The sequence below is a fragment of the Gymnoscopelus microlampas genome (genome assembly GCF_963454915.1).
Source record: "Gymnoscopelus microlampas genome assembly, chromosome: 16".
Taxonomy (NCBI): Eukaryota; Metazoa; Chordata; class Actinopteri; order Myctophiformes; family Myctophidae; genus Gymnoscopelus; species Gymnoscopelus microlampas.
The window spans coordinates 38,765,105-38,791,111 of record NC_139953.1 but is presented as its reverse complement, the minus strand read 5'-3'; the positions used below and the strand labels follow the sequence as shown (position 1 = coordinate 38,791,111).

Sequence of the window (26,007 nt, the reverse complement as noted above, 5' to 3'; positions counted from 1 at the left end):
TATTTGTATACATTTGAAAACTTGATGAAATGGGACCTTCTGCCTAATGAGTAGCCTACTTTCTACTTTTGGTAATTTAAGTACATTTTTATACCAATAGTTTTGTACTTTTACTCAATTCGATTTTGAATTCCGGACTCTTATTGTAACAGAGTATTGCAGTATTGATAGTTATACTTAAGTACCGGAAGTCATATAATGATTGCATGACGCGTTTCCTGGCTACCGTTGCCTAGGTAAACAGCAACACCGTTTCAGCTCTCTACTCTCTCTCATATCATCAAACATCCAGCAGCTTAATAGTCCAGCATCAATAGGCTAATCTATTTGATCCAGTTAAGCCTCCAGGTGTTGCTTGTCAGTGGTATAATAACTATAAGTGATTATTTTATGAGAAGAACATGACGTCGGTGTTAAAGCCTCAGACTCAGAAGGAGTCTGGCACCAATAGCACCTACACGTTCTCCAGCAGACCCAGGCCCGCTCAGACCCGCTCCAAGTACAGGGAACCTGCTGTCTCCGAACAACAGTGAGTTTGAGAACATGTGTAAACAATGTTGTTCGTGAACCTAAACCTCATGTGCAGCATCATCATCACGCTATAAATAAACATCAGTTGGTGTGTCGTTAGCTGTAGAATACAACTCTCGTAGACGTATTTATGATTCTGACGTTTTAAATCTACGAGAGTTGTAGGGTTCACCCCCCATGGACACAGGGACTTTCTGCACTATACCCCGTAGACACTCCAAACATGTACAAATTGAAAATAAAGGTGCTTAACCCCACGCGCCAAATGTTAACTCTCGCTACGGGGTAGTAGTTTAATGTAATAATCCATATCTTTCAATAAAGAAGTGTTTTAATGCCGTCTGTGGCCGAACGCCATTTTTTCACCCTCGTTTACTTCCTGTTTACATTGAGTGTAATTCCGGGTTTCACCAGATGGGCGCGTCACTACTGACCATTGGGAACTTCCGACAATATCGGCCACAGACGGCATTAAAACACTTCTTTATTGAAAGATATGAATTATTACATTAAAATACTACCCCGTAGCGAGAGTTAACATTTGGGGCGTGTGGGTAAGCACCTTTATTGTCTATTTTCAATTCCAAACATGTACAAACATGTTTGGAGTGTCTACGGGGTATAGTGCTTAAAGTCCCTGTGTCCATGGGGGGTGAACCCTACAACTCTCGTAGATTGAAAACGTCAGAATCATAAATACGTCTACGAGAGTTGTATTCTACAGCTAGTGTGTCGTGTGTGTTAGCCTTGGATGATCTTCAAAATAGTGTTTGAATTTTCTCCCGTCTATCTACATAAACGTTCAGATTTCAAATATAAAGAGCTTACCACATGGTCACGGATGTTAAAATTGTGTACGGTTCCTCAGAAGTACCAGTATTTTCCGTATTGTTCAACAAAAAGCATATTAATCTGATTGGTGGCCATTTTCTCATAGAGTTATAATGTATCAGGGTGCAATACACCTCCCAGCCGATAGGGTCACGAAGTTGAAAGCATATGGCGAAAATATGAAGAAAATGGACACCAATCAGATTTAAATGCTTTTTATTGAACAATACGGAAGATACGGGTACTTTTGAGGGCCCGTACATAAGTGTAACAACCGTGGCCATGGGGTAAAGCACTTATTATTTGACATTTGAACGTTAAGTAGATGTCCGGATTAAAAAAGGAAAAAGTGCAAACACTATGTTGAAGTTCATCCATGACTGTCATATATATAATATATGTCATATAATATATGACAGTCATGTATCAAGGCTACGTCATGGTATAAATAAATATGAAAGCAAGGCCCAAAGAAGAGACCACATGAGCACTTTATACATCGGCTATTTGAAAATAGCCAATCTACAAGCGGACACGTTGTGAGCTTGTAGATCTCCAAAAATATTTGTTAAACATTTTAACAACACTAAATATTGTATTGGGGTCCCTGGCACAAACTATTTTGAGATGGGCGGGTCCTTGGATGATTATTACATATTAATTCGGGGGTCCTTGACAAATATTTAGAACCAGTGGTTTTAAAGATCATGCATTTTATTTAGGAAACAAGCCCAACACTACACTTTATAACAAGCCTAAAATGTACAAGCTACTTTATAGAAAAACAGGCCCAAAGTCGCTTTAATAAGTGTCTGGAAGTAAATGATTGGAAGTTGAACTAGATTGAAATTGCTGGCTTCACACCCAGCCATCCACCAAGCACCCCCACCAGCTTGAAAGCTTCCTGTTATAATGTAAATGGTGCCCTATTATTAGTCTTTTTGAATTTTCCATCATTTGTTAAGTATTGCCTTAATTGGGAGCACGGAAGTACAATAAGTGGTAAAATGGTATAATTATAGCCTAGTACAGTAGACAGGCAATCAGGCATATAGATTATAATAGCCTAATTGGGTCTTCAACAGGGGGCCCGGGACCCCTGGGGGGTCCTCAGAGTTACTACAGGCAGGCCACCAAATCTTTGTGTGATGAAAATGTTTTACATTAACCACCCTAGCATCCCTATTCTGAGGAGAACTTTTGCCAAAAATAGCCGATCTACAAGCTCACAACACCTCGTGCTGCGAAGCGTTGTGTGAGCTTGTAGATTTATGTGGTTTACGTGGTTAAATGTCTGGACGTACACAGCCGTAGCTGAGCATAATATTGACAGAACCACCATGTCCTAACCCATGTTATTGAATAATTAACATGACAGCATTGTCTGCATTGCACTTTGAAAGCCATCATGACACATATAATAGGCTCACCCATTGTATTGTGAGCAGCGTTGATAATTGCACAATTTCCCTTTTTTCTTGACATTATAGGAACGACGCAGCCAGTCATTATGGAAACATTATGTATGACCGCCGTGTTGTCAGAGGGAACACTTATGCCCAGCACATCATGCCACTTGTGAGTATAAAAATGCCTCGTTTAAGACTAATTTGTAGTCCGTAGTATGGTGGTGTCGCTTGTCGATAGGGACAAGAGACACAATCCAGGACTCATCTTAACCACATAGAACCCTATAGCGTCCCTATTCTGGGCATGTCATCATCATAACTGCCGAACATTCAGCGGAAATTGGCAAATGTTTTGCTCAGAGTTTCAACTGTACTTTTTTCCCTCTACACCATATATCTTTGCCGAAAATAGACGACCTACAGTACAAGCTAATTAGACATTAAGATCTTGTGGTGTCAGTGTGGTTGACAATGCCAATAAAGTTATTTGAAGCAGACAGTGCACCTGATTGGACATTAAATGCACTGCCATCTTGATTGTAGTTTGGACATCATTGTGCCACAAAACGTACAGCAGCTTTAAGCCTTACTTACAAATACTGATCCTAGGTAAACGTACTGTACAAGGCTGCCTGTGAAAAATGGCCAAGATGCTGAATTTTCGAACCCACAACCTCAGCGCACTTTACCACTCCGCCACCTGAGTGCCAAGATGCTGCATCTTAAAAAAACATGTATGTATGTAATCTATGTATGTATAATGTTTGTGTGTGACAGACAGCTCAGCCAGAGCCAGCAGCAGAGATCCAGAGACAGACTGAGTCCAAAAGGAGATCGCTGGCTCGTAAACGCACCAGAGAGTACAGACCCAGGACCCCTGAGGCCCTGCAGGGCAGACAACACATCGACGTACAAACAGGTACAACTTCACTCTCAGATGTCAATGATTGATGAGGCCTTTTTTTGGGCGGTGCAACCGCCCCTATATGTGAGGTTTGGACCCCCACCCATTGCACCCCCCCAACCCTGCGCTGTGATTGGCCACCATTGTACCCCCCTAACCCTGCACCGTGATTGGCCACCATTGTACACTGGTTGACTCTTTTCAGGACCGTGATTGGCTAGTGAAACACATGACACATGTGCAGTCCTATAAATAGGACTGTGCACTTAAAAAAAAACACATTTGTCTTTGCCCTGTTTTTACATAGTTTTAATTTGACCCTTTAGTTTAGCCTAGTTGGGTCCCATGTAATTGTTTGGTTGCCTATGCTGTTTTTATGCCATGTTTTTGAACCCTGTAGCACTTTGAGATTTGCAAGAATGTAAAGTGAGTTATACATAAAATGTATTATTATTGTTATCATTATGTTAATATTGTAAAAGTATTATGTCGTTGCTGCCGGTGGAAACCTCATACTGTCCAAAACTGTTCCTTTTTTTATTATTATTTAAAACAACATAAAAAAATAGTCAAAATAGCTGATCTACAAGCTCACAACGCATCACGATGCAACACATGGTTCAATGTAGGCGGTCTTTTTAAGCAGAAAAGCCACTCACTCTTTCATACTACACGCTCAGCGTGGCTCACCGGCATCTCAAACTCCCCCCACCTCTGAGCCTATATACAGAGTCAAGGGCCAAATATGCCCAAGGCCGGTACAATAACTGGTCAATAAACAAAATACAATAAAGGTTTTAAAACAAACAAATATAATCATGGTGGCAACCTCAGGGGCTCGTCTACAAGAAGCTTGTAAAGCTCGATTCTTCATTAAGGCCAGAGGGCTCTAGAGTGCCAAGAGTGTGAATCCAAAAGGCTTTTTTTTCGATACCCCAAAATCGAAGGGAAGCTGGGGAGCCACGCTTGGCTTAACTGTAATATTTAGCCCATGGCGTAGTTGAGGAATTATTTGTACGGATGGCTGTTTTGTGTTCTCCAATGCGAACTTTGAGAGTTCTTTTAGTTTGGCCAATGTAGGCTATCTAGACCACAAGGGCACTTTAATAGATAGATGACGTGATTGGAGCTACATTTGATGAAGGAAGAATTGAGCCTTACAAGCTCCTTATAGACGGTCCCTGAGGTTGCCACCACACTGTGACTGTGATTGTATTTTTAAACCGTTGTTGTAATTTATTTATTAACCAGTTTCTGTACTGGCCTTGGGCATACTTGGACCTTACCCCTGTAGGCTCCCTCTATACCTTATTCTGTGAATACTGTTTTGCTATTGGCTAATTGAGAGCACTAACCCTGCCACTGTTCTGTATTGTCGCGGCATTCATGACTCTGAGGAAGATGTAGCCTGGTAAAGCCCCTCCCTCCGGAAAATATCATTTCCATTTGAAATAAATTACAAATGAGATAAATTACAAATGAGAAATGAGGGTTTACCAGGCTAAGGAAGATGTAGTAGGCATCGAAACGTCAGTCACCCTTTTCATTAAAAATGTATGTGAACCACATTTAACCCCAACAATTTCATTAAAATTGTACGTGAACCGCATTTACCCTGGCACTTTCAAAATGTGTCACAACTTGTCAAGGTTTGTCAAAACCTGTCACATTGTGACGTGTGGTGAGCTTATAGATCGGCTATTTTCGCTGTTTGTCGTACCTCAAAGTAAATGGGGCTTAAAGGAGCATTTCACCCCTGGAAGAACTTACAGTCACTCAATGTTACTAATATTTGTAGTAGATAACAGTAGCAAAATTAGAAATTTGCACCCTATGGCCAGAAAAATATAGAAGTCTGTGTGTTTGACTGGGGTTTGACTGGACTGCTGCATTACTACAATGACCATAATGCTTTGGGGCACCGCCCTTCCTTGTGGGGAGGGGAGTCTGCGTGGGGGTGTGGTCTACATTGTAGTCAGGAAATAAGGTGAGATCAAGAGACTACGAGTCAAATGACTCATATTCTCTGAGGATATGGATACAAATCTAAAAATACAGATAAAACACAAAAAAACTCACCAGGATCATGTTTATGGGTCCTAGACCTAGATAAAAATAGGGGTTTGATGCAAAATCGGTGTCAAAATGTCCCTTTAAGTGCTTGATAAAATGTTTGCATTTGGACTCAAACAGTAACGCCTTTTCTTCTCAGAGCTCTATCTTGAGGAACTGATCGATCGCATCGAGGCGACTGACGTCCAGTGCCAGACGGACGCCTTTCTGGACAAACCGGCGACTCCGCTCTTCATCCCGGCCAAATCTGGCAAAGACGTGGCCACGCAGATAGAGCATGGCGAGGTGGGTGATCCGCCATGGGGCAGGCAGGGCCCACTTGAGAAATCTTGAAAAGGGGCATTCGTGGCCCACCCTTCTGTGGTCAGATGGGTGGGCATTTTCAGAGCCATGTTTATTTTAATGATCAATCAATTGGATGTGTTGTCAAGGACCACCAAAATGATATGTATTTGGCCGCAGACCCCCGTCTCAAAATATTTTGTTCCAGGGACCCCCCCAGAAGCAAAGATTTGAGTTACAAATGTTCGCTTGAAAAAAATCAAAAATCAAAAATGTTCACGATTTCTCAAAAATAGCAGATCTACAAGTTCATAGCGCGGCACTCGGTGCCGCGCTATGAACTTGTATATCTGCTATTTTTGAATAGCCAAAGTGTAAAATAATGTTGTTGTTTTTTGCCCAAATCAAAAAGTGACACAGATGCGTTCCAGGTCTTAATGGGTTAAAGTGTCACTCCACAACACACAAAAAAATAAAATACATAAGATACAAAGCAAGGAGTTGTGAGACACTTATCAAAAACAAATAAAACATACATTATGGTACTATAAAAAAATAAAGTACAAAACAATAATAAATTGTATCCCGGAACTCATGAAAAACAGTTGTCTGTTAACTCATTTTCTGCCAATAATGCATATATGCGTTCTATTGAATCCATCACTTGCCTGCCAATAACGCATAAATGCGTTTTTACAAAAACTTAAAACTTAAAAATTCTGTATCTCGGCTCCTGAGTACTTTTTTAATTTCAATGAAAAATCTCTGGCAGACAACTGCAAAAAATCTGAAATAATTCAGGCAGGTTAAGTGTTAAGGATGATGTGGCAGGCTTTGGCACATTCGTTAATGCAGTGTTTTTACACTGTTTATAGTTCTGTGTTTATAATGTCTACATATAGTTCACACAGTGTAGAAGGACATGGGCTTCTGATTCAATAGAACCTGTATTGCATAGAGTACAGTAGCGTCTATCAGCTGAGGGTGTTTGTGTATCTAATGTAGTACACTTGAAATTCCTGTGTATCACAATGAGAACACATTTTTCAAGGTCTTAACCCGGTCAGACCGAGAACGCATCTGTGTCATTTTAAGATTTCTTTGGGCTATTCAAAAATAGCAGATATACAAGCTCATAGCGCGGCACCGAGTGCCGCGCTATGAGCTTGTAGATCTGCTTTTTTTTTTTTTTTATCGTGAAAATGTGTGCAAATCTTTGAATATTTATTTTTCCATAGTGAACATTTTTAACTCGGTTACAACTTCTGGGGGGGGGGGTCCCTGGAACGAAATATTTTGAGATGGGGGTCCGCGGCCAAAATTCATATCATTTTGGGGGCCCTCGACATGTAAAAGTTTGAAAACCACTGATTATAGCAACATAATCTTTTTTTTTTTCTCCAAAAAAAACCCGGATTTAATGGGTTAAAGAAAACATACCGTGACATTTTATATATCTATATAGTTAGTTACAGTCCACCAGACCACTTATTATCGACCTGTATTGTCGCTAATAAGCTAGTTTTCATGCACTGAGATGACCTTGAGAGGTATAGAATCGTGACCAGCGCAGCGTGTTGACAACGGTTTCTATGGTAACCAAGCTTCTTACTCAACACGTGAAAGGATCGAAGTACGGAAGTACAATTAAAAGTTAAACTATATGAACAGTGGTGGACAAAGTACTCAACCCCAGTACTTGAGTCAAAGTATAAATAGTCCTGGTCAAATATTACTCGACTATACAAGTGAAAGTTGCTCTGTCAAATTTGTACTTGAATTAAAGTTCTGGAGTACTTGCTTTACTTAAAGGTAGGGTAAGTGATTTACTTTGGTTAAAATAAGTGTTAAATAGCTCTATATTCTGGACCACAAAAATTGTGAAAAAGGTATATATACTGCTCCTCACAACGGGTCGCGATGCGACGTGTTGTGAGCTTGTAGATTGGCTATTTTCACAATTTTTAAAAAGTTTTTCAAATAATAATAAAAAAGGAACGGTTTGGGACATACAAGGTTTCCACTCGACGGCAACGAATTGAAGATGACTTAAGATCTGACCTGGCCTCCTGTGCCCTGTAGTGGTCAAGTGTACAGTGTTAGTGTAATAGGCCACCTATACTGTATAGGTGGTATTACCCACACAAAGGATTCTCACCACTATACAATACACTTACATAAGCCTACACATGAAAACAGATCTATACAAAGGGGTTTTCAGGAGTGGCTCAGCCAGCCTGACCTCTAGGTCAGTCCACCGCCTGCAGGAATGGCTCTTATTGGAGTTAAAAGATCTACGGTGTAGCCACAGTATGTGACCTCAAACACATTAATACAAAATACATTTAACCTTTATAGTAACCAGTTTGACTATAACCAGTTATAGTAGTGTGCACAGGCATTATGCATGCATGCATGTCATCACTGTCGGGTGGAAGGTATGTCCAAAACCGTTCAGGAAATGGTAAAAAGAATCTTATCCAATGGATCCAATGTAGTTATTATTTAGGCACAAACTATTAATACTTTTTTTTGTTTCAATATTTATTAAAAGCCACAGACAAACTTAACCACTTTCAACCTGGCCTCCCTATTTTGGTCATGTTATTATAGGTGAAAATTCCATCTTCCAAATTGAAAATAGTGAAAAATAGCAGATCTACAAGCTCACAATGTGCCGCAATGCAACGCATTGTGAGCCTTTAGCCCGGCTATTTCCACAACTTTTGCAAGAACTATGAAATGGGGCATTCATTTATGAAAAAAACATAAAAAGTCAGAATATGGAGATACAAGATTTCAGCCTGACAGCAACGATGTGCATATGGGACTGGACAGGTGTGTGCATGCGTACGTGTATCCTGTGTGTGCATGTGCATTTGGATTAGGACTTAACATGAGCCCTTGTATTGATTTCAAATCCTCAGGGAGACCAGTGACCAATGCCTTCTAAACTACTGATTTAGAGGCCATTTGGAGAATGGGCCTTAGGTCTTAATGGGTTAATCAGGATTGTGAGTTCAGTTGTGTCCTGACTCCTGCAGTTCAGAGGGTAACCGGAACACTCGCCCCAAAATAGTTTTACTGAGTTTACGTTCAGGAATAAGGTTAGGTTTAGGCATAGTTTTACTGAGGTTACGTTTAGGAATAAGGTTAGGTTTAGGCATAGTTTTACTGAGGTTACGTTTAGGAATAAGGATAGGCTTAGGCATAGTTTTACTGAAGTTACGTTCAGGAATAAGGATAAGTTTAGGCATAGTTTTACTGAGTTTACGTTCAGGAATAAGGATAAGTTTAGGCATAGTTTTACTGAGTTTACGTTCAGGAATAAGGATAGGTTTAGGCATAGTTTTACTGAGGTTACGTTTAGGAATAAGGTTAGGTTTAGGCATAGTTTTACTGAGGTTACGATTAGGAATAAGGTTAGGTTTAGCCATAGTTTTACTGAGGTTACGTTTAGGAATACCTGGTGGCGACCGTTCCGAGGTCGCCGGATTTCACCCCGGGCGAGTGTGTTTTGGGGGCGAGCGTTCTTGCATTCGTTCAGAACCGTTGGGTTCAGTTCTGTCCTGTGTTCAGTTCAGAACCGTTCTGTCCTGCGTTTGCCCCCCCCGCAGCTGTTTGACTTTGACAGGGAGGTGCAGGCCATGCTGGAGGTTCTGGTGGGGAAGACGGTGGAGCAGTCTCTGCTGGAGGTGATGGAGGAGGAGGAGCTGGCGTGCCTGCGCGCCCAGCAGAGGGCCTTCGAGGAGCTGAGGAACGCCGAGCTGGTGGAGGTGCAGCGCCTGGAGGAGCAGGAGAGACGCAAGCGTGAGGAGAAGGTACGCGGCACAAAACGGATCAGCTGCAACTGTCCATTATTTTCTTAGTGATTATTTCTATCAATCATCTTTCAGATTAATCGGATAATCGAGAAGTGCATTTTTTTCAATTCAATATTTTTAATTGATTATTGATTGCGGTAAGCACTGGGAGCTGATGATAGGTGTTGCGCTCCGTCTCAGCAATCCATCTCCCAGGGGTCTAGTGCAGTGGTTTTCAACCATTTTCATGTCAAGAATTAACACTTATTAGCCTGCGGACCCCCATTAGAAAAGACATACCAGGGACCCCCATAAGAGAAGATTTTTACAGCCTAGCAGTGATTCTCAACCATTTTAATTTCAAGGACCCCCCCAGTTTGACATGCATTAGGCTACGGACCCCACATTTAATGTAATGGCATTTCTATCTCTGGGTACCCAATTTATATCGTAAAATCAATGTTAGTTTAACTGTGAGAGTGTACAAATGGAACCAAATGGACCCGTTAGGGTCCATTTGGTTCCATTTGTACACTCACAGTTACAGACACGAAACACATAAGACCCTTATGATAAGGGTCCATTTGGTTCCTAAATATCTATAATTTAACTGGGGACCCCCTGGAACCCCCTCAAGGACCACTGGTGGTCCCCGGACCACTGGTTGAGAACCACTGGTCTAGTGTGACAGTATAGCGGCTGACTTGATTGTGCATGGGTTTTCCCATTAAACTATCCAAATTATATTTTTTTTATATTTTGATAAGAGTAAATTGGCTGCCACTTTGTAACATGTAAACGTAGCCTATAGCCATGTCCCACAAAGTCATCCAGAGGACATGCTGGTCATTCAAACATTCTGTAGCAATAATAACTCAATGCAGTCATTTCAGGGCCTTTCTTAACACGTTGTAACCGATGTGAAGGATTATGTGATGGAGTGACAGATTATAAATCAGGAGATGTTAGAATCAATACGCTCAGGCCAGAGAGTGCAAACAGAAACGTAGTTGTAGGCTTCTCGTTAAAGCAGTGGTTTGTAAAGCACAATAAAGCACATTGAATAGCCTGGTTGCTGAAAAATGTGCTTTACAAATACACATTCCTTGACCTTGACTTGTGTGTAACTTTGTTGCAATTAATTAAAGCTTTACCAGCTTGTTGGTCTGCTGTTTTTTGGAGAAAAGAAAATCTCGATAGATTGTGATTTTCTTTTGTGGAATAATTTAGATGTTATTTTAAACACAAGTCTGCTCTTATGGGGGGCCCTGGCACAATACATTTTCAGATGGAGGTCCACGGGCCAAATACATATCAGTTTGGGGGGTCCTTGACGTGAGAATGTTTTAGAACTTCTGAGCAGTGGTGGAAAAAGTACTCAGATATTTTTTTAGCAATACCACAATGTAAAAAATACTCTGTTACAAGTTAAAGCGCCTAAGTTCAAAATGTTACTTGAGTAAAAGTGCAAAGGTATTGGCATACAAATATACTTAAAGTACCAAAAGTAAAAGTATACAAATGTTTGAAAATAGCAGATCTACAAGCTCACAACTTGTGAGCTTGTAGATCTGCTATTTTCTATGTATAAAATATGTATAAAGTGGTTAAAGTATGTTTTATAATATAATAATTAATATCTCAAAAGTAACTAGTAACTAAAGCTTTATTAACTAGTAACCAAACAACTGTAGTGGAGTAAAAGTACAATATCTGCTATATCTATGTAGTGGAGTAGAAGTAAAAGTACTAAAAATTGGAAATACTCCAGTAAAGTAAAACAATACCTCAAAATTGTACTAAAGTACAGTACTTGAGTAAATGTACTTAGTTACTTTACACCACTGCGTCTGAGTTAAATAAAACCTCATGTATCTCTCTCTCTCTCTAGGAGGCCAGGCTTGCAGAGGAGAGGGAGATGCTGCAGAAGGACATGGAGACTGCAGAGAAGGTCGCTGCGCGGGCGTTCGCCCAACACTACTTGTCTGAGCTCCTACCGTCTGTCTACAATACCCTGAGGAACCAGGGATACTTCTATGACCCTGTGGAGAAAGGTCTGAACCTTCTTTACCATAAGCCAGTGGTTCATAAAAAGGGGGTCCAGGCAGGGGGACCCTCTGTCTGGGGTTCCTTGAGGGGATTCTAAATAGTCCCTAACAGCAGGTCTGTAACTCTGAGAGGTTCCATATGTACAATGTCAATTAATCGACATACTGTAACTGTACGTACATGCATAATGTCGATTCATTGAATAATCGAGAAGTTTTTTGACAAATTTAGAAAATATACATACTGTATATATCAACAAATTCGTTATATGGATGGATTGGATTTTTTTATGATTGACTAACTAACTGGATTAGTCTGATTCACAGTCAATTTATGCTTCTGTATAAAAAATGTATAAATCATGAAAATACAGAAAATGAAAAAGTAAACTAAACTTAAAAACTGAAAATACATTTCCAATCACGTCAATTATTTTGTCAATTACGTCAATTATTTCATTAAAATAGTTTATTTTTGATAATGGGTTAAATCGATTCGTTTATATGACCTCAGTCAACGTTTGTGTACATGTGTGTAAGTCCACACATGTAAGTCCACTTATCCAACCATTAGGCATCAGCAAGCGTGTGCCATAGAGTTCAACACAACACAACACTACCTTATGTCATTCACCTCATGACCTGGTTATGACATCCGTATTATGTGTCCAAAAAAATAAATAGTAGATCTACAAGCTCACAACAATTTGTGAGCTTGTAGATCGACTATTTTCAAATAGCTGCTCATGTATGAAATAGGTTGAAATGGGTTAAACTGATTTTGATGCTGTATTAACCCATTTTTTTCTGGGGAACCTCTGCAAGGACCCCTGGGGGTCCCCGGACCCCACTTTGAGAACCACTGGTGTACACACAACACCATCTTATGTCATTCTTGACATGTAGATCGATACATAACCTTGTTGTGTGTGTTGTTTTGACTTCTAGATATCGAGAGTGATTTCTTCCCGTGGCTGATGACTGAAGTCGGCAACAATCTGGAGAAGAGATACATCGCTAGACAACAATTGGACTGTAAGAGAATACACACACACACACACACACACACACACACACACACACACACACACACACACGCACACGCGCGCGCACGCAGTATAAGTAATTTACCACAAAGTAGAAATACTGTACAAAGTCAAAGTGCTGAATTCAACATTGCAGGTGAGTAAAAAGTACAAAAATATTGGCATCAAAATATACTTACAGTACCAAACGTAACGTAAAAGTACTCATTATTATGCAGAACAGCCCATTTCACAATCATGTTGGATTGTAATTACTAATTAGTAATGCATTATTAATGTGTTCGTCACTTTAATTAATGTTGCAGCTGGTAAAGGTGAGGCTGATTTTAATGACTATGTGCTGCTGGGTAGATTAACCTACAGTATAACAATACAACATCATAAGCGGCACTATGTAACCTTTTTAAATGAATAAAATGGAATATTGTCCAATCTGTATAGACTAGAGTACAGAAGTCCTGACGCCACTCGTTCATCCCCTGGTTCGTAAAGTAATTTCTCTATGGAGAATAACATTGGGTCATCTTAGAATCGTCTCATATAAGAATTGTGGTCCAAAAATAAACAAACTTGTCTCGGCGATATTATCAGGGAGGAGGCTCTGTATCGTTTATGATAGTCAGTCACTTATATTTGATACAGTCTGTTTCTGGCGAAATTTTACTATTTCGGCGGAAGTAACATTATCGTTTTCCCACCGTCAGTTGATGCATCATATCCATAAGAGTCAAACCGCCGGGGTCATTTGTTTATTTTTGGAACACAGTTCTTATTTGACGCGATATTAACCCATTGAGACCTGAAGCCGATTCTACATGTCTCCTAAATCCCAACAGTATTCTGAAAAACGTTTGTTTCTATATCAGTGGTGCTCAATCTTTTTCATGTCAAGGACCCCCAAAATTATATGTATTTGGCCGCGGACCCCCATCAAAATATGTTGTTCCAGGGACCCCCCAGAAGCAAAGATTTGAGTTGAAAATGTTCGCTTTAAAAATATAAATTTTCAAAGATTTGCACACATTTTCACGATTTTTCAAAAATAGCAGATCTACAAGCTCGTAGCGCGGCACTCGGTGCCGCGCTATGAGCTTGTATATCTGCTATTTTTGAATAGCCAAAGTGTAAAATAATGCTTTTTAGCTCAAATCTAAAAATGACACAGTTCCAGGTCTTAATGGTAGACGTCTATGGGGATTCAGAATGGGGGTGTAAAACCGCGAACCAGGTAGGATGTGTAAATTACGTCAGACTTCGGTGCTCTATGATAGAGTATGTTAATACACTATAATACTTATACAATTGGGGTGGTTGTATTTTGTCTCCCTGCTCTTCTATTGAGACATTTAGATCTTGTGGCTAGTTGAGACTTGACCTTTGACACAATCTTGTTCCTGGTTTGACGCAAGTTTTGATTCAATGTATTCTCTGGGGATTCAATTTATCCCCAGAGCAAGCAGCAGATTAGTTAAAGGGCAAAAATGTCACTAGCACTTGCGGAGGAGCCCCGGTTCAAATCCAGGGTAGAAGAGGATAAGTTACATTGTAGGCCTACAGCTTTAATGTCTGTTTTGTATTCATAATCTAAATGTGCAAAGTAACTAGTCACTAAAGCTGTTAAATAACTGTAGTGGAGTAAAAATGCAATGGTATAAAGTATCACAAAATGGAAATAGTCAAGTAAAGTAAAAGCAGTCTACTTCAAAATTCTACTGAAGTACTTGAGTAAATGTACTGTTTTCTTTCCATCACTTTGCGCACACAACTTTTTCAACGAGCACTGTTAGACATGCATACACGTTTTAGTCTAAAGCCTGGTTGCTAAATAAAAATAGCAGATCTACAAGCTCACAATGTGACTTCGTCATATGATGATGTATAAATAAAGCATTAGCTGGCTTCCACACATCTCTAGAGGTGTGCCTCTAGAGATGATGATTCATAGATGTTATTACAGCTCCGTCTAGTGGTCATGTTTGAGCATTACAGAGATGATGGCTGTAGCCCAGTAGTTCCCAAACTTTATGGCTCAAGACAAGACCCAAATGAGAAATTTGATGTTTGCCCGGGACCCAAACTAGTAAAAATAGCAGATCTACAAGCTTACAACACCTCGCTTCACACCGTGTTGTGAGCTTGTAGATCTGCTATTTTCAGTACTTCTTAAATGTTTTTTCTTATTTTAATGGCAATGTATTTGAATTTTTTATTCGATTTTTGAAATTCTGTCGAAGAATGTTGAAATTGTTTTTGATTGATGAAAAGTTGTGATTTTTTTGTTTAAACAATTTGTAATCTTTTGAAATAATATAACCATAGAAACCATAGAAATTGGTCCGCAACCCAGTGCTGTGTAGCCCACCCATTGCAGCAGTTAATGCACTTTAAATCTCACATCAAGCATGTTCTGTCTACACTACAGTACGTGTGGCAGACTCCAGTGACACTGCTTTCATCTGTTACAGCGCTCATCCTTGATGTGACACAGAAGCAGCTGGAGGCCTACGGGCAGCTGGAGCCAAACCCACCCAAATGAGAGGGTGTGTGTGGCTGACTGTGGGGTATAATAATATTAGAGATCATTTCATCACTGTCAGGAGGAAACCTCGTAAGTCCCAACTGCAAAAAAAAGATCCTGCTTTCCAGAGTGTCCGATGTAGTTATTATTTAGTCACAACAGCACTTGTTAATACTTTTCATTCGTTCAATATTATAAAAACCCACAGATACACTTAACCACTTTCACAAATGTTCAAAAATAGATCGGCTATTTTTGCTACATTTGTGCGACACTCTTTTACAATGAAGTAGGACATTAAAAGTTGAAATATGGAGATACAAGGTTTCTGCCCGACAGCAACGATATAAAGGTATGAGATGCTGGCTCTCTGGCTGACAATGAGAAGCGTCAAGGCCACGGAAATAGTATGAACATTAGATTAAAGGTTCTTGGTTGCTCATTTGGTAAAATATCACATGCATAGACTTATATTAATTAAAAAGAAAAGGCCTACGTGTGTTGAGATATGTTTATGGACATTTGGGGTGTTTCTTTTATATTTAAGGTGTTGGAGCCTTGCCAACATAATGAAAAATCCTAATGACAAATGTCTTTGTTTTACAGTTGCTATTCAATAAATCACAGTCGATGTTTAATTGTGTATTGTGACTTCCATGAAGACTTATTGAACAGTAACGACAAGAGGACATCTTAAATGTACTGACTCTGAAGCGAGTTGTTAGAGTCTAATTGCTTAAGGGGGGGGGGGGGGTCCAAGGGGTCCCCAGCAAAATGTGTTAATATACTGTAGCATCAAAATCAGTTTAATCACTTTAACCCTACATCGGCTATTTAAAAAAACTTGTCAATTTGTTTTGAAACATTTTAACGTTGGTGTTTTAACCGCACAAATCTTGTATGGGGGTCCCTGGCACAATATCTTTTCAGATGAGGCATATATATTATTATTTTTTTGTTCAGTAACAGGGGTCTCCCCCACCACCTTTTAAGATTACGGTTATTAATTAAGGTTTCTTAATTAATATTCTGTGTTGGTTTGATTCAAAGCTTTAGCCTTTACAATGTAGGTGCATAATACATTCTACAACCTCACAACTCGATTAGATAGGCTATATAGGCAAAGAAATTTGGTATAGACCCCTGAGGGATCCCAGTCAACAATGTATACACATAGATGGTGTTTGACTTGTTGCATTTACTTGCCCATATGTACATTACATTAGCTACTAAATGGTAGCAGCCACCCAAAGAGGAGGGAAAAATGTGTATTATACAAATAATATTGAGAAACTAGTAGACATACAGTAGGAGCAGAGTATTCTCAATTACTATGCCTCTATTGGGAGTATTCCAATTGCTCAACTGTTTTTACTATTTATTTGCATTTGGCTATGTTTGGAACCTTACCCTAGTAGGCAAATTCATAGCAACAGTGTCTTGAAAGGTTATTCATTGCTCCTCTAATTTAACTTCCCCATCTCAATAACAGACATTTCACACAACACATAAATTATATTTTAATCTGTGTTTGTGTCATTCAAATGAGTTTTCAACCACTTAATGCATGGTTTGAATTTGAATTAGTTATAACTATTGGCTGTCAAATAATTGTAGTGAAGGAAAAAAAGTACAATATTTGCCTCTGAGATGTAATGGAATAGTATTTTTTTTAATATATATATTTTTTTAAATACTCAAGTAAAGTAAAAGTACCTACATTTGTATTTAAGTACAGTATTTGAGTAAATGTAGCCTATTTAGTTACTTTCCACCACTGAGCACTACATGATCAAAATGTCAGTGGTTATTGACCCTTATACACAATAGATTATCACTTTTTACATCAATAATACATCAACTAAATCCTTAGAAGTAGGTAGCCTACAGTAGTAGTGTTGGCGTAAGGAACCTGGTAAAGCTGTGGCTTGTTTTTATTACTTAATGTGTTGCTGGGTAGATTAAAATAGCCTCTAATAATACGTCATGATTTATCACTTATGTGTTGTATTAATTAGTAACTAAAGCTGTCAAATAATTGCAGTTGAGTAAAAACGAAAAATTACAATATTTGCCTAAAGAAGTGTAAAAAAAGAAGGAAATACTCAAGTAACGTAAAAGTGCCTAACATTTTAGTTTAAGTATAGAGTAAATGTCCTTAGTTACTATATTTTCCACCACTGATCACAACCTATGCTCAAAATGACAGTGTCATTTTGACCCTTATAATAATGATTAGGCCTGGGGTCGTCAACAGGGGGACCGGGACCCCTAGGGGGTCCTCAGAGTTACCACAGGGGGGGCACCAAATCTTTGTGTGATAGGATATTTTAACATTAAAACTTGTTCCCTAGCATCCCAATTCTGAGGAGAATCTGAGAAGCTGATCTACAAGCCGTTGTGAGCTTGTAGATCGGCTATTTTTGGCTAAGAGGTTTGCTGTAGAGGGGAAAAAGAGCAGACCAAGTACAGAGTGAAAGGTCAAGTTTACTACATATTGAGGGATTAAGTGGTTAAATGTCTGAAAATACACATTAACATGAATCCAACACTGATGACAGTGCTGTCAAACAAGTCTAGAGGAGTACGTTTCAGGCAATTTAGAGTTGATTGGTAGTACTTTGTAGTGACACTTTTTTGGTCCCTAACATTCATCGAGCTCTGGACTTAGTAAATGTATTTTTTCACTATTGGGTCACTACCGAAACGAAAGTTAAATCCGAAAAAATCACTAAGTGTGGAGGCCAAAATCGTCCCCACGAAAACCTGTTAGGAGTACGTTTCAGGCAATTTAGAGTTGATTGGTAGTACTTTGTAGTGACACTTTTTTTGGTCCCTAACATTCATCGAGCTCTGGACTTAGTACATTTATTTTTTCACCATTGGGTCACTACCGAAACGAAAGTTGGTCACTGGTGTGGTTTTCATGGTTACTAACCATGTGTCATGTGTGTCAGAATGATTGGAGGGCGGAGTGTGTCATCAGTGGAGATCTGGCCCACCTGGATTGTCCTCTATAAAACAGGTGGCTGGACTTCACTGTTGTTCTCTCTCTCACCGTGAAGCTCACTGGGAGCATTCCAGCCTTTTGGATTTTGCTTGTTAAAGAACAAGATCACTGTGGTAGAGGTTTGGGTTGTGTAGTTACCTTGTCATGATGTAACTCCAAAGGTGAACAAGAAATCTAAAATAATTGCTGTATAATAATTGAATAGAAATTGATCATTCAAAATATGCTCCTCATTGACATTGTACAGTGAAACGGCTCTCAAAGTCACTCTTTTAGCACGTAAACGAACACAAACAAAGCTGATTCAGTCAATATAGAACATCACCAAACCCAGTACTGTTGTTTTTTTTTAAAAATAAAAACATCAAATTCCTGTTGATTTAACTATTTGAAAATCCAGATCCGCGGATCCAGTCCGAGTTCTTTTTAATAAAAATAGCAAAATCAACAGGATGTTAGCATTTTTATTTAAAAAACAAACGGTACTGGGTTTGGTGATGTTCTATATAGTCTGAATCAACTTTATTTGCGTTCGTTTGTGCTAAAAGAGTGACTTTGAGAGCTGTTTCAGCCTACAATGTAATTCAATGAGGAGCATATTTTTTTTATTATCAATGGAGCAATTATTTTAGATTTCTTGCCCACCTTTGGAGATGCATCATGGCAAGGTAACTACACAACCCAAAGCTCTACCAAAGTGGTCTTGCCCTTTAAGCACTGTTAACCACCCCAGTATCCGTATTGTGGGTATAGCTTTAGCAGAAAATAGCCGATCGACAAGCTCACTGCGACACGTTGTGAGCTTGTGGATCGGCTATTTTCAGTCAAAACTTTCCTCATAATAACACAAAACAGAAAATACACTAGTATTGAGCCCTGAGGCTCACCGGTTACCCATATGGGGTTAAGTTAGTTTTAATAAAATAATTTAAACGTTCTTTGTTTGTGTGAGTTTCCTCATTTTGTTACAAACTCAGCCGTTTGCAACACTCTTGGTTGGTTGTTGCAATAAATACATTACATTTAAGTGGTTGAATTTATGTAATTTGTTATCCCTGAGTCACTAGAACACCTCAAAACGAAGTATGGAGCTCGGCCTATAATTGATCATTGTTTTGATTGATATGCTGCATGCCATGAGTGCGAAGTGGTATTTTCTTAAACTTAATTCAGTTAATCATAGAGGATCTGTGGTCATAATACAGCACTGTTTGAGGAACTATAGTTGAAAACTTAAGACATATTTTTTAATGTCCAGTCCAAATTGAGAACAATGTAGCCTACTTGATTTAACACCAAAACTGCTATAGTTTTGATCATCTGAAACTAAGGAATTTATAAATGACAAAAAGGGTATGAATTTTTATGACATTACGAAACATCTCTCTGTTTCCTTTCAATGAAAGTGTAAATCTGGGTTCAGACTCAGCCAGAGTAAACGTTTTCTAACAGATGTTTTTAAACAACCTAAATCTCAGTCGTCATAATGAACCCTTTCCCTGACCATCAGAGGGTGTATCTAGTAGATCCTGTCATTCTGTCAGGGGTAGAGGTGTTTGCTGTGGATTTTCATCTTTTGACCTGTCACCTCTCGCTTTAACTTTAAATATAACCTCGAAATCCTATTTAACGTGAAAGGCCTGGTGGTGCAAGAGTAAAGCATAGGCTTCACAAGCGGATGGTGGTGGGTTTGAATCTTGGTCAGGGAAGATCTCAATTTTCTGTCTTTTTAAGGCGAGAACCATGGATGAAGCCCGCCTCCCTCCTCACGCCCTCTTTTAGCTCCGGTAGGAGAGGGAGGAGCATGGAGGGAGCCCACCTCCAGGGGGAGGAGCTTAATACATTTACATATTAATTAAAGATTTTTATTTTAGTATTTTTTGTGATTTTATGGCCACTGTTTTTTTTCACATGAATTTGTTTGAGACATTTTTTTATTGTTTTTTTTCATCACCAGTTTGTATTGACCACAGCTCCATTGTTTTTTTGTTGTATTACCCTTTTAGTTTTTATTTAGTAGTTGTTTTGAGTGAGCTTTGAACCTCGAACCTTTAGTTTGTGAACCTTTGATTTATCTTTTAAGCCACGCTGGCATGGAAGGTACAATTGGGAACGTCATCCTTAACCCGCCTTTTAGAATTTAGATGGACAGTGTGAAAATGTTCTTCAGGAGCCTTGAACTCCAAATCTTCTACTTTCAGACCCTGTGTTTAACTCTTGAGCCACGCTGGCATGGGAAGTACAATTGGGAACGTCATCCTTCACCCGCCTTTTAGAATTTAGATGGCCAGTGAAAATGTTCTTCAGGAGCTTTGAACCCCAAACCTTCTGCTTTCAGACCCTGTGTTTATCTCTTGAGCCACACAGGTATAGATAATACAAAAGAGAACGTAATACTTAAACCACCTTTTAGAAGTTAGATGGACAGTGAAAATGTGCTCCAGGAGTTTTGAACCTTAAACCTTCGGTTTATAAACCCCAGAGTTTTCTCTTGAGCCATGGTGGCATGAACCATGCAACTGAGAACATAATACTTAAACCACCTTTTCAGGATTGAGATGGACAATGAAAATGTTCTTTAGGAGCTTTGAACCTTAAACTCTTTGGTTCATAAACAGTGACACATCTCTTGAGCCACAGAGACATGAAACATTCAGATGAGAAGGAAATACTTATCCTTTTAGTATTTAGATGCACAGTGTATTTCTACATTAACTTCACCACTTAAACTCTCTATTCTTAGTAAAGTTGCAACTTTACTTTCCCGCTTGCCTTGTTACCATCTACACCAAATCTTTTCACAAAGAATTGTCAATCTACAAGCTCACAACACGTCGACACATTGTGCTCTGGACTTAGTAAATTTATTTTTTCACCACTGGGTCACTACCGAAACGAAACCGAAACGAAAGTTAAATCCGAAAAAATCACTAAGTGTGGAGGCCAAAATCGTCCCCCCGAAAACCTGTTAGGAGTACGTTTCAGGCAATTTAGAGTTGATTGGTAGTACTTTGTAGTGACTTTATTGTTTGGTCCCTAACATTCATCGAGCTCTGGACTTAGTACATTTATTTTTTCACCATTGTGTGAAGAAGGCATCTTTGAAATGAAAAGGTTTAATGTGCAAAACAATTTCATACAATATGTGGTGGGGGGTCCCTGCTTCATCTCTCTCTCAGCTAAGGGGTCCTTGGGCTGAAACACGTTGAAGACTGCATGGATTAGGCTATGTTTTACATCAATGATATGTGGACTGATGCTTAGAAGTAGGTGGGCTACAGTAGGCTGGTAAAGCAGTGGTGGAAAAAGTACTCACATGTTTTACTGCAATGTAGAAATACTCAGTTACAAGTAAAAGCGCGGAATTCAAAACTTGCCTGACTAAAAGTACAAAAGTATTGGTGTCAAAATATACTTAAGTACCAAAAGTAAAAGTACTCATTATGCACAATATCCCATTTCACATGTTTCCAAATGTATAACAATCCTTTGAAAATAGCAGATCTACAAGCTCTTTTCGCTTTAGCTTTGTGTTGTGATGCGCTGTGAGCTTGTAGATCGGCTATTTTCAAATAGCCATGGCTGAAGTGGTTATTGTATGCTTTACAAAGCAACTAGTAACTAAAGTTTTCAAATAATTATAGTGCAAGTAAAAAGTGCAATATTTGCCTCTGAGATGTAATGGGGTAGAAGTAAAAGTACTGAAATTGGAAACACTCCAGTAAAGTAAGAAATACCTCAAAACTGTACTTACAGTAAGTACAGTAGGCTACTTGAGTAAATGTACTCAGTTACTTTACACCACTGCTAGTAGGCTAGTGTTGGCGTGAGGAAGTGGTTGCTAGGTGTGTCCAGGTCAGGCTGACTCACTTCACTGTGTACAGACTACAGAGACAGCACATACTGTAGTGTAGGTGCACTGCACGTCCTACCTAATATATATGACTCTATTTTAGTCCTGTCAAACCATTGGCCAGAGGCACTTATGACACCTTATGACACTTATGACACTTATGCCACCTCCTCCTCCTCCCCACTAGTTTAGCAGCTCTACGCTGGAACTTCACACAGCCTGGGCGTGTGCAGTGTTGCCAGATGGTGCGAGAGAAATAAGCAACCAGGTCTATGAAAACAAGCCCAAAAGAAGCCACATGAGCACTCTAACCCTATGCATTGGCTATTTGAAAATAGCCGATCTACAAGTTCTATCTACATCTTATAGATCTGCTATTCAATTTTTTAAATGTATTTTTTAACATTTTAACAACACAAATCTATCCCACTCCCTCCCTGGCGTAAAATATTTTCAGATGGGGGTCCGCATACAAATAAATATACATTTTGGGGGTCCTTGACTTGAAAATGTTTGAGAAACACTGGTTTAAAGTAAACAACACTATAGAAACAAACCAAAAGAAACACAACCACCAATATTTACAAACAACTTTACAGGGGGAGGGGGGTCGCTTATAATGAGCGGACCTGGCAATGCTGTCCACAGCCTGGGAGTGGGTGTGTGTATGTGCACGCGGTGGGCGTGTGCGCTGTGGGTGTGTGCACGAGTGTGCGCGCGCAACTTCCCCGAATAGAAATGAAAATAGAAACTAGAGATGATGCTGTGTAATAATCAGTGTGAGTAATGCTATGTAAAAGTGTCAACCTACCCCCCCCCCTCCAAACTGTTTACTGTTAGCCTACATCTTAATTTAGATTTTTACTCGTTTAGTTGATGTTTTGCATAGTAGTCATTAAATGTTTTGATGAATTGAGTAAAGGACCCCAATGGAAACGAGCCATAGTGCTTTATTGGGTTTAAAATCCTTAACAGACCTTGTATTGAACTTTGCAAACTGTTAATAAAGTATTCAATCAATCAATCAACATTGGTGGAAAAAGTACTACATTTTTTTACTCAAGTAAAAGTATCAATTCTGCAATGTAGAAATACTTTGTTACAAAGTAAAAGTCTTGAATTCAAATTTTAAGTTAAGTTAAAGTACAAAAGTATTGGTATCAAAATGTACTTAAAGTACCAAAAGTAGAAAGTACTCATTATGATGAATGTCCCATTTCACAAGTTTTCAAATGTATACAAATCTTTATAGCAGATCTACAAGCTCACAAAGTGTTCATGTATGTTTTGTAATAATAATCTAAATCTACAAAGTAGCCTAACTAAAGTTTTCAAATAATTGTAGTGGAGTAAAAGAATAATAATTGCCTCTGAGATGTAGTTGAGTAGAAGTAAAAGTACTGAAAATTGGAAATACTCAAGGAAATTCTTAATCAGAGGCTGTGTGATTGCTTTTTAACTATAACAATAATGGTTTGAATGGTGATTTAAGTAGATCATTTATGATCACAATTTTTGTAGCCACACACGTCACACAATGTTACTGTATCGGATATATATAGGCCTACCTATAAATATTTCCAGGACAGTAGGCTTTATGGATAACATGTAAGGCTTATTAACTGGGTGTGGGAGGATTAATTGGTGTAGTTGTATAATTCACCTGCAAACAGGCTTGATTGATTGATTGTAGGGTTGATTAATAGGTTTTTCTCTCTCCCTATGAGTCATACTATGACTGACGAACCTGCATGTCTTTATTATACACTTCATGTAGTGTAGGCTATATTGATATTTGAAATTTTTTATTTTATTATTATCTGACAGCAATTCGTGGGAAGTGGGAACCATTGCACTAAATAATCCCACCCACTCTTTCACAGTAGAGTAGTGTAAACTTGTTGTGATGTGACATCAAGTAGGCTAAGTTGCGCCCCTGCTCAGGCTGCTCACAGTCACAGCTCTTCTCAAGGCTAGGGTTCGGGGACTCCCATGGGGTCTTTGAGGGGGTTCAAGCCAAGGGGGTCCCTATTAAAATGAAAACAAAAAAACAGTTTAAACACTTTTAATCCGTGTTTTATTTTCCGCTATTCAGAAATAGCAGACCTACGACGAGCTTGCAGATCAGAGATTATCAAAGCATCTGAAAATTGTTGAAACATTCGGAATAATTAAAGAAATATATTTAACAACACATGGGGTGGGGGTCCCTGGCTCTGCTGATTGATTGATTGATTGATTGATTGATTGATTGATGTACTTTATTTAGTAAGACATGAGAACATCAGTAGGCCTAGTACATGATGGAAGTAAAAAAAATTCACAATACAAGGTCTACTAAACTGGGAGACTCATTAAGCACTGAGCTTGTTTAAGATGCGATCCCCATGCACACAAATCCTAATAGGTCTATTAATAGGCTATCAATTTGGTGATCGTTCTTAACAATGACATGTGAACATGTTTGAGAAACCCTGCTCTAAGCCTACCGGATGACACACGGACACAACACAGTAGTGGGAACTGTGACACAGTGGGACTGGGAATCTGGGATGGCTCATGGACTGATGCGCGCAGAGCGCGTGCGCCGCCATATTGTCGCACGCTGCAACTTCCACACATGTTGCCATGTGCGCGTATTATAAGCGACTTTGGGCTTGTTTTTCTGTAAAGTTGCTTGTAAAATGTTGGTCGTTGCTGCGGCCGGGTTGCTTATTTAGGCTTGTTAACTAATGTTGTTTAAACCAGTGGTTCTCACACATTATCATGTCAAGGAAACCCCCCAAATTATTATATATTTGTAGACCCAACCTTCTGAAAATATTTTGTGACAGAGACCCCCATTCAAGATTTTATGGATTTGGAAATATTCCTAAATGTTTTCTTTTATTCAAGATTTTTATTTCAAAATAGCAAATCTACAAGATCGGCTATTTTCAAATAATAGCCGTAGGACCGTAGCTTACTCGCTTCTCTTGGGCTTGTTTTCATAGCCCTGCGTGCTTATTTCTCTCACAAAATCTGGCAACACTGGTTTGCAACTTCCACAAGGCAGGGGAGGAGGGTCAGGGTGGAATCTCAGATCTGCGGCTTCAGGACTGAACATCTAATAATCATCATCTGGTAAGACCTTATGCAGTGGATTGCACCGAACGAGGACCTGCACATACGGTGTCACCACATTGTATCCTACCGTATGTCCAGGTTACTTTTACGCACTTTGTTTTAAAGACGCACTTTGTATGTGTACGCGCGCCTCCTCCTCCTCCTCACAAAGGAGGCAGATCTCACAACACAACAGGTGTCTGTGTGGGATTATAGTGAGGATGTGGCTCTGCTTAGAGAGACAACATGACGGCTCCATAGAAAAAAGTGCTTCTATGTATAACGAATTGATAGCCCAATGCGACTTGTTAATGGACCTCATAGCCTGTCGTTCTGGTCTATTAGGCATTAACACGTTTTGGGAATTTGTTTTAAAACTGCATTTGGGAAAAATCTGCGTTTTTGGAGCCATTAAAAAAATGTTTTACTTACCCCCCCAAAGTCACACTTTTTTGTTATTATCTCTGTCCAAGACAAGTGGATGTTTACAAATAACGTGATACTTATCCTGTGATCCTGCTACTGGACACATTTATTAACTTGTTCTGCAACATTGTAGCATACATTCAAACAGTCGCAGCTATTAGGCTAATG

At 39.2% G+C, this 26,007-nt stretch overlaps 2 protein-coding genes across 3 annotated transcripts in view; both read left to right on the top strand.

The window, feature by feature from the left end:
- Positions 1 to 305: 305 nt before the first annotated feature.
- Positions 306 to 15,633, top strand: rsph3 (radial spoke head 3). Its single transcript, XM_084082918.1, has 8 exons — positions 306 to 529; positions 2,853 to 2,940; positions 3,549 to 3,690; positions 5,888 to 6,033; positions 9,648 to 9,851; positions 11,725 to 11,887; positions 12,830 to 12,916; positions 15,393 to 15,633. Exons 1-8 carry the CDS (start codon positions 402 to 404, stop codon positions 15,461 to 15,463), a joined length of 1,029 nt encoding a protein of 342 aa, XP_083939044.1. The 5' UTR covers positions 306 to 401; the 3' UTR covers positions 15,464 to 15,633.
- A 9,705-nt stretch (positions 15,634 to 25,338) lies between these two features.
- The window catches only part of ezrb (ezrin b), a 71,923-nt gene continuing 71,254 nt past the window's right edge, over positions 25,339 to 26,007 (top strand). Inside the window, exon 1 of one of the 2 annotated variants that reach the window (XM_084083296.1) lies at positions 25,339 to 25,431. The gene's annotated coding sequence lies outside the window, so the exon portion shown is untranslated. Of the gene's footprint in view, positions 25,432 to 25,463; positions 25,503 to 26,007 lie in introns of those variants that run through there. The other variant, XM_084083297.1, reaches the window with a different exon arrangement.

Bases quoted from the DNA above. Each gene is read 5' to 3' on its own strand.
- rsph3 (XM_084082918.1), top strand. From the start codon at position 402: ATGACGTCGGTGTTAAAGCCTCAGACTCAGAAGGAGTCTGGCACCAAT. The intron at 3,691-5,887 runs GTACAACTTCAC...TTTTCTTCTCAG, and splicing joins ACACATCGACGTACAAACAG to AGCTCTATCTTGAGGAACTG. The intron at 12,917-15,392 runs GTAAGAGAATAC...CATCTGTTACAG, and splicing joins CGCTAGACAACAATTGGACT to CGCTCATCCTTGATGTGACA.